General features: G+C 37.2%; 1 protein-coding gene across 1 annotated transcript in view; it reads left to right on the top strand.

Moving 5' to 3' along the window:
* Nucleotides 1–9,200, top strand: part of LOC127413272 (regulator of nonsense transcripts 3B-like) — a 9,413-nt gene extending 213 nt beyond the window's left edge. The window contains exons 1-10 of the mRNA XM_051650267.1: nucleotides 1–13; nucleotides 2,973–3,079; nucleotides 3,167–3,273; nucleotides 3,989–4,087; nucleotides 4,176–4,286; nucleotides 4,378–4,421; nucleotides 4,553–4,744; nucleotides 5,997–6,154; nucleotides 7,778–8,090; nucleotides 8,169–9,200. The exon at nucleotides 1–13 is cut by the window's left edge and continues 213 nt beyond it. Of these exons, the coding sequence (XP_051506227.1) occupies nucleotides 1–13; nucleotides 2,973–3,079; nucleotides 3,167–3,273; nucleotides 3,989–4,087; nucleotides 4,176–4,286; nucleotides 4,378–4,421; nucleotides 4,553–4,744; nucleotides 5,997–6,154; nucleotides 7,778–8,090; nucleotides 8,169–8,309 (1,285 nt within the window). The 3' untranslated portion in view covers nucleotides 8,310–9,200. The remainder of the gene's footprint in view (nucleotides 14–2,972; nucleotides 3,080–3,166; nucleotides 3,274–3,988; nucleotides 4,088–4,175; nucleotides 4,287–4,377; nucleotides 4,422–4,552; nucleotides 4,745–5,996; nucleotides 6,155–7,777; nucleotides 8,091–8,168) is intronic.
* The last annotated feature ends 150 nt before the right edge of the window (nucleotides 9,201–9,350 follow it).

Below are 9,350 nucleotides of genomic sequence, written 5' to 3'. Positions count from 1 at the left end.
GGCCATGACAAAGGTAGTTAGTTAGCAGACTAGCTGGCTACATTGCTCCTACAAATATAAACATTATAAACAGCGCAGCTAGGCGCTTTTATTTGAAATACTGTAAACTTTTGTTTTTGACTGTGTTTGAAGTACCATGTTGACATATTTTTGCTATTTAAATATTAAACGTTGCAGCTAAATATGGCTGAACTGGCCAAATATTTACAGCGTTAAGGCAAGTCCCCCTGTCAAAGTTGCCAATCTGTGAGCTTTGGCATGTTGTTAGTAATAGTAGAGATAGATTATCTAATAATTATATATGTATCTTAATCGCTGTTCGGATATTTACAGTTGAAGTCAGAAGTTTACATACACCTTAGCCAAATACATTTAAACTCAGTTTTTCACAAGTCTTGACATTTAATCGTAGAAAACATTCCCTGTCTTAGGTCAGTTAGGATCACTACTTTATTTTAAGTCAGAATAATAGTAGAGAGAATGATTTATTTCAGCTTTTATTTCTTTCATCACATTCCCAGTGAGTCAGAAGTTTTCATTCACTTTGTTAGTATTTGGTAGCATTGCCTTTAAATTGTTTAACTTGGGTCAAACGTTTTGGGTAGCCTTCCACAAGCTTCTCACAATAAGTTACTGGAATTCTGGCCCATTGCTCCAGACAGAACTGGTGTAACTGAGTCAGGTTTGTAGGTCTCCTTGCTCGCACACACTTTTTCAGTTCTGCCCACAAATTTTCTATCGGATTGAGGTCAGGGTTTTGTGATGGCCACTCCAATACCTTGACTTTGTTGTCCTTAAGCCATTTTGCCACAACTTTGGAGGTATGCTGCCACCCTCATGCTTCATGGTTGGGATGGTATTCTTCAGCTTGCAAGCCTCACCCTTTTCCTCCAAACATAACGATGGTCATTATGGCCAATCAGTTAAATTTTTGTTTCATTAGACCAGAGGACATTTCTTCCAAAAAGTGAGATCTTTGTCCCCATGTGCACTTGCAAACTGTAGTCTGGCTTTTTTATGGTGGTTTTGGAGCAGTGGCTTCTTTCTTGCTGAGCAGCCTTTCAGGTAATGTCGATATAGGACTCGTTTTACTGTGTATATAGATACCTTTTCCCTCCAGCATCTTCACAAGGTCATTTGCAGTTGTTTTTGGATTGATTTGCACTTTTCGCACCAAACTATGTTCATCTCTAGTAAACAGAATGCGTCTCCTTCCTGAGCGGTATGATGGCTGTGTGGTCCCATGGTGTTTATACTTGCATACTATTGTTTGTACAGATGAACGTGGTACCTTCAGGTGTTTGGAAATTGCTCCCAAAGATGAATTGGTCTTTGCTGATTTATTTTGATTTTCCCATGATGTCAAGCAAAGAGGCACTGAGTTTGAAAGTAGGCCTTAAAATACATTCACAGGTACACCTCCTATCAGAAGCTAATTGTCTAAAGGCTTGATATAATTTTCTGGAATTTTCCAAGCTGCTTAAAAGCAAAGTTAACTTAGTGTATTCTGACCCACTGGAATTGTGATATAGTCTGTTAAAAGGGAAATAAAGTGTCTGTAAACAACTGTTGGAAAAATTACTCATGTCATGCACAAAGTAGATGTCCTAAACGACTTGCCAAAATGATAGTTTGCTAATATGAAATCTGTGGAGTGGTTCAAAAATGAGTTTTAATGACTTCAACCTACAGTTGCAATCAAAATTATTCAACCCCCCCCCAAGACAGTAAGGATTTACAAAGGTAAGCTTTTCTGATGACCCAGAATTTTTAAACTTTACATCTATATCAGTTGAGTGACACATTCAAAGTCATAGTGTGAATATATAACCTAATATTTGTAAATAGCATGATTTTTTAAAAATACAGCCATGTCATAATTATTCAACCCCTATTGCATGTAGCTGTGTCTTAAATATGTAAGGCTACACAAGTAATTGTTTTAAAACAAAATTAAGTCGTCATTCTGCAATGGCACTTATTTAAGTTTTAAAATATAAGTCTCAAAAGCTAATAGAGGAGATTATTTCATTACACAAGAAAGGTCATGGCTAAAAGTACATTTCCATGGCACTTCAATTTCCAATAGACAAAGTTGGCAGCACCATTCATACATTTTTAAAAATATGGTACAACCATGGATTCTTTCAGGTATCAGGCCATTTTGGCATGAAAAATGTGATGCCTTCAGTGTGTAAATTGAAGCTCGGTGATCACTGGACTTTCCAGCAAGACAGTAACACCAAGGATAAATCCAAGTTGTCCAAAATCTGGTTCAGGGATAGGTCATGAAATGTCCTTAAATGGCCCTTTCAGTCCGTCATTAAAATCCCATTGCAAACCTTTGTTGGGATTTCAAGGAAGCAGTGGCAGCACAGAAACCAAAGAATGTCAATGAGCTGGAAGCTTTTGCTCATGAGAAATGTGTTAAAATTCTAATGGAGAGGTGTCCGAAGCCTGAGAACACTTACCTGAAACATTTATTTGCTGTTATTAAGGATAAAGGATGCTCCACATATGATTGACTTTGGAGGTTGAATATTTTTTACATGACATTTGTGGAAAGAATTATTTATTTTTTATTTTAAATTTGGGTAAACTGAACTCTTTGTTAAATAAAAACTTACTTTGACTGTTTACTGAGGTTTTAGTTGATGTGTTTTAGTTCACATCACCAGAATGTATTGCTGGTCAGGGGGGTTGAATAATTTTGATTGCAACTAAGTGTATGTAAATTTCTGACTTCAACTGTATGTTATGTAGTATCCTTACACCAAGAAGACCACTAATCACAGTTTGACACATGATTAAATTGTAACGTGCATATAGATAACTGCATTTTATATATATATATATATATATATACATATATATATATATACATATTTTTGTATAATAGTGTATAAAAAGATTTAAGGAGTCTGCGAGTAATTCTAATGTTGATTTCTATTTTTTTTTTTATAAATGTTTAGATTGTGATCCGACGGCTCCCTCCTAGTCTAACAAAAGAAGAGCTAGTGGAACAACTGCAGCCTCTTCCCGAGCTGGATTACCTGGAGTTTTTCTCTAGTGATACTAGGTTTGTAGATGCAGTCTTTTACAAAAAAATCACAATAAAAGGTGATTATGTACATGATGACTGATCAAGATATTTGTTTATTTGCAGTCTTTACCCTCATCTCTTTGCAAGAGCATATCTGAATTTCAAAAATCAAGAGGATGTAGTTCTCTTCAGAGACCGTTTTGATGGCTATGTCTTCATTGATAATCGAGGTTTGGTTTATGCTTGTCATTAATCTTTTTGTAGGTCCAGCGTTTAATGTTTACATGCGTTCTATGTGACACATGCTGTCACATGTTGTACTCCATTAATGTCATAGATTTTAAATTATTTACACCACTGGTCAAAGGTTTCGGCCACTTACTCATTCTTTATTATTTATTTTTCACATTTTAGAATAATAGTAAAGTCATCAAAACTATGGAATAACAGTAATGGAAATATGGGAATTATATTGTGACTAAAACAATCCAAAATGAATCAAAACTATGTTATATTTTAGCATCTTCAAAGTAGTCACCCTTTGCCTAGAATTTGTAGAGATGTACTCTGGACATTTTCTCAACCAACTTCTTGAGGTATCACCCTGGGATGATTTTTAAACAGTATTGAAGGAGTTCCCATCTATGCTGGGCATTTATTGGCTGCTTTTCTTTATTATTAAGTCCAAGCCATCCATTTAGTTTTGTAATTAAATATGTTGGCACAATTATATTTTTGCCTACAAAATTAATTTCAGACATGTAAGCATACGCCTTGAGTTTTTAAGATCATGAGAAACATTTCAGTCAAGTGACCCCAAACTTTTGAACGGCAATGTATTATTAATCATTATTGTTCAGATTGCGATATTTGGTGTGCTGGTAAATTGCTGGTGAACTTCTCTAAGAGTGAGAGACATATTATCCTCTCTTTCTAATGTTATAGGACAAGAATACCAAGCCATTGTTGAGTTTGCACCATTCCAAAAAATTGCTAAGAAAAGGAGCAAGAAAAAGGATGCCAAAAGTGGAACAATTGAAGATGGTGATATTTTTTCCCTTTAATTGCAATCAGTGTAAGCTGTAGTTATCCTGGGACAAATGTTAATTCGTTGTTTTCCCGTAATTATCAGATGCTGATTATAAGAAATTTTTGGAGCTCTACAATGGTGATGAGGAAAAATTTCCTTCCAACCCTGAGACTTTACTTGAGGAAATAGAGGCCAAGACAAAAGAACTCAGTGGTGAGTTAATGCAATAAATGTCTTTAAAAATGGTAAATTTGATGCAGTTTCCACTCATTTGAAATGATTCTCAAAATGTTACTTTTTCCAGCTAAAAAAACAACACCTCTCTTGGACTTCCTTAAGAATAAACAGGTAAAATGAGGGTGCGATATACTGAATAGTTAATTTGGATGTTACAAGTTAATTTCCCGGGTTAATAATTACATAAATTATGACATACTCATGTGCAGGCTGTTCACACACTTTTAATTTGTCCTCCCCAGAGGATTAGAGAGGAGAAGAAAGAAGAGAGGAGACGGAGAGAGCTAGAACGTAAGCGCTTGAGAGACGAAGAGCGGCGTAAGTGGAGAGAGGAGGACAGAAGAAAACGAAAAGAGGCTGAGAAATTGAAAAAAGTAGAAAAGGCATCTGATAAGGATAAGGACCAACCTAAAGAAGAACAGCCAAAAATCAAGGTACATCACTATGTAATGCCAGTGTTATACAACATCATGATTAAAGGGATCGTTCACCCAGAAATGAAAATTCAGCCATTGTTTACACACCCCTGTGTTGTTATAACCCTATATCTATTTCTTATTTTTTCTTAACACAAAGGGAGCAATTGTGAAAATGTTTTATTCTTGGTGATGCCATACAGTGGCAGTTTATGGTGACCACCTCTTCAAGCTTCAAAAAAATGCAAAGTATAATTCAGAATTCTGATAATTTTATATGATTGTTATGAAAGCATACGATAAGGTTTGGCGAGAAACAAACCAAAATCTATTGTATTTAGTGAAAATGTTCACCGACCGTTCATGATAGGGAACAAGAGCAAATGTTCACGCAGCCCCTTAGTGACATGGGGGTGTTCAAGCAAAAACTTGTTTGTATTATATTGATGCATTTCTATGCCCAGCCTTTTATTTTTTTTACGTTTTTGGACCGTTTCCAGTTCACAGCGCTCTGATTCCACGCGATGCCAAAAATAGAAAACAAGTGATCGATAGAATGTACCGTCGCTCGTCACTGCTGGTTAAGACAAAAACTATTATTACCATAGAAAAGATACCTTTTATCACGTGTTACAACAACAAACTATTCAGACATGATTAGTAAGTACTGTTCTCTGTTTTGTGTGCAGCTGCGTTGTGTTCTGTTGTCGCTATCGCTGTGGCCGACCTGTTTTTAGATAAACAAAACAAGTTTTCGCTTGAATGCCCCAATGTCGTGAAGGGGCTGCGAAAGCTGTTGCTCTCTTGCCCTATCATGAATGTGCACAGGAGATCAACCATCAGTGAACATTTTCACTAACTAATACATTAGATTTTGGTTTCTTTCGCAATAAACCTTATTGTATGCTTTCATAACAATCAAGAGTCTTATGGAATAATTTATTAGACTTCTGATTTATACTTTTGTGTCCTTTTGAAGCTTGAAGATGTGGTCAGCATAAACTGCCATTGTATGACATCCCTGAGCACAATCTTATTTTCACAATTTCTCCCTTTGTGTTAAGAAAAAGAATGAAAGTCATATGGGGCTATAACAAGTAAACAGTGACACCATTTTTATTTTTGGGTGAACTAATCCTTTAAGATTTGAGGTTTAGTTCTTATTTTATATCTAGTACTGACCCCTGATGTCTTGTTTTGCCACATTACATTTACTTAATCTGCCAAGGTTGGTATGTGTAACATAGGCACCTGTTGTTTTGTCTCTCAGCTCTTGAGGAAACCAGACAAAACAGAAGATGGTGATACTGAGAAGCCAAAAGAAAAGCCCAAGAAACAGGACAGGGAGAAACAGAAGGAAGGCCGAGCTCCAGGAGGAGACATGAAGAAACGCCAGAATGGTGAACACAAAGAGGAGAAGGGGGGCAAGTAAGTTTTTGGAGAGAAAAGTCCAGATGTAGAGATTTCATTCAATTAAAGGAATATTCCAGGTTCAAGACAAGTTAAAGAATTAGTACACCCCAAAATAAAAAATCACCCTTTGTTTACTCACACATGTGTTGTTATAACCCCATATGACTTTCTTTCTTTTTCTTTACACAAAGGGAGAAATTGTGAAACAATATTGTTCTCAGTGATGTCATACAATGGCAGTTTATGGTGACCACCTCTTCAAGCTTTAAAAGGACACAAAAGTATAATTCAGAAGTGTAATAAATTATTTAATGAGACTCATAATTGTTATGAAAGCATCCGATAAGGTTTGGTGTGAAACAAACCAAAATCTAATGTTTTGTTTAGGAAAGCTGTTCACTGACCGTTATTTTCCTGTGCGCGTTCATGAGTCTGCACAAGCTCTTTGCACCAGAGCATCAGTAGTTATACAGCAGGTGCAAGGTGGTGTTCAAGCAAAAACTTGTTTGGTTTTGCTTCAACAGGACCACCAGCTATATTAACAACAGAAAACACAACATAGCTGCACACAAACCAGAGAACAGAACTTACAAACATGTCTGAAGAGTTTGTAGTGGAAGAATATATGCATTTCAATGGAGTCCTCCATCAAACAGAGAGATGAAGCTGATGGTAGCTACAGACACACCGTGTCCTACTCAGACGCCAAACGACAATCAATAAAAGTTGACTTATTTGTCCTAAGTAGCTACGACGAGCAACATGACATTCTGTCGACCGCTTGGTTTCTTTATTTGGCGTATCGCCTGGTAATCCCGTCCGCTATGAACTGGCACCGGTCCAAAATACGATGCGTGGTGCGAGCGCGAGGCGATCGTCTGTATTGTTCTACGACTGCTTTCGGGTCCTTGAAAAAGGTATAACCTGCGACAGCCGGTGGAGTTTCTGGTAACCCCCTCGGGTAAGACGGTGCCCACGCAGATTGTGTAATATGCTAAGAGGGTTGAAGCGAAATAAAATGGGTTTCGCTAGAATGCCCCATCTCGCGCGTGCTGCGTAACTACTCTTGTGCAAAGAGCTCTAAAGCTCTCGTGCAGACTCATGAACGCGCACAGGAGAATAATGGTCAATGAACATTTTTACTAAATAATACATTCGATTTCTGTTTGTTTCTCACCAAACCTTATCGGAAGCTTTCATAACAATCATGAGTCTCATGGAATAAATTATTAGACTTCTGAATTATACTTTTGTGTCCTCTTGAAGCTTGAGGAGGTGGTCACCATAAACTGCCATTGTATGACTTTACTTTTTTATTTATTTATTTATTTTTACAATTTATCCTTTTCTGTTAAGAAAAAGAAAAAGTCATAAGGGGTTATAACGACACAGGGGTGGTTAAACAATGACTGAATTTTCATTTTTGGGTTAACTATCCCTTAAAGCTCAATCGACAGCATTTGTGGCTAGCATATTGTTGATTACCACAAAAATTAATTTTGACTCGTCCCTTCTTTTCTTAAAAAAATGCAAAAATCGATTGAGCTGAACTTGTATTGAACCCAGAATATTCCTTTAATCTCTTCCTTTTTATTTTACCTCTCATTTCATATGACATCTTATTTCTTTGTCATGCAGATTAGAGGATGGTGGACGTAAAGATTACAGGGATCGTGATGGAGACAGAGAGAGAGACAGAGAGAGAGAGCGGAGGCAGAAAGAAAAAGAACGTGTCAGAAGGCAGGATGAAGAACGGAGGAGAAGAAGGGAACGTCAGGATGGAGAAAACACCTACAAAAAGAGAGAGGAGGGGAAGAAGGAAAAGGAGCGTGTCTGGGAGAAGAGAAAGAATGAGAATACCGGAGAGTCCTCTGGTCATGTTCATCCTGACAAGTCATCAAAAGAAAACAGAAAGGAAGACAGTGCCAAAAGGGATCGTCTAAGAAATAAGGTAAAGGCATTTTGGATATGCAAATTCATCTTGTATGTATTTGCTTATAACAGTCAAATGTATTTTGTGATTAATCAGGATCGACCTGCAATTCAGCTGTACCAGCCTGGGGCAAGGAGCCGTAACCGGGGTGGAGGGGGAACAGGAGGCGAAGGAGAAGATGTGGAGAAGAGGACTGAGAGGGAGTCAAAGAATTCTCAGGAGAAGGTGGCAGAGTGAAGAAGCAGCCCTGTGCAAGCATGGCATGATGTCTAAAGAAAAGAGAGGGGCTCTGTTCTAATCAGTGCAAATTTACACCTCAAAACAGGGTGCTGCCATCAAAAGAATTTCCCCCATTTAAAAAAAAACTCTGTCAATGACATGAGAGCACAAACCTGTCGCCCTCCAGTGCCTGAATGAGCCCCCCAAAGTTTCTGTACATGAACAAGGCAAAGAATCATTCAGTTCCTGGCTGATGGTTAGATTTGAGAAGTGGGGCAAAACCAAGAGAGAAGCCAAAGCGACTGGACTATGACAACTCAAAGTGACCTTACTTTTGGTACACAGTCAAACTTATTTTAATTCAGATGCTGCTTCATAGTTTGAAATAAAGGTCTAATCTAGCTTGCTCAAGATTTCAATGTTCCACTGTAGAAAAATCATATTGCGCCTTAACCGAACCCTTCAAACCAATATCATACTGTGCATTTCACTTTAGACAATCAGTAACATAAGTTTGTGTTCTTTTAGCATGGATGTAGCTTGCGGCTATTTTAAAGAGCCCACTGATATACTTTGATTTTGTTCAAATTGCAATGTAGAAATGGGTCATTTGGAAAAAGAGCCAATGCTTTATGATGCCGATTGCCTTTACCGCTGTCAGTTCTTTTTTGCAAGTTGACTAAAGTATATGCAAAAACAGATGTGGCCTTCCTTAATTTTAGAATCGAAGCATATCCTACCACTCACAAAAATGCAGCTTGGTTTGGAAACTGTCACATGTTGTCATCCAGTTGTATGGTTCCTTAAGTAATATAAGTCAAACACAGCTTGTTTCCCTTTTGTTGTTGCAGCTTTGTCAAAATGCAAAGAGAAATCTGAAAAGAAAATAAATGAACAACCTACATGTTACTTCAAGTGTTTTCTTTTATTTGGTCATATGATTTGGTCGGTCAGTGATATAAATGATTTTTAATATCTGATGATGGAGCTAGATGCAGCGCAACAAATAGAACTGAACACAGATGTATCAAAACACATTTTTATTGTTATATTTAAAGG

Source organism: Myxocyprinus asiaticus, chromosome 22 (genome assembly GCF_019703515.2).
Source record: "Myxocyprinus asiaticus isolate MX2 ecotype Aquarium Trade chromosome 22, UBuf_Myxa_2, whole genome shotgun sequence".
Taxonomy (NCBI): Eukaryota; Metazoa; Chordata; class Actinopteri; order Cypriniformes; family Catostomidae; genus Myxocyprinus; species Myxocyprinus asiaticus.
Note: the sequence above shows the minus strand (reverse complement) of the source record. Positions and strands in the feature narration are given on the sequence as shown.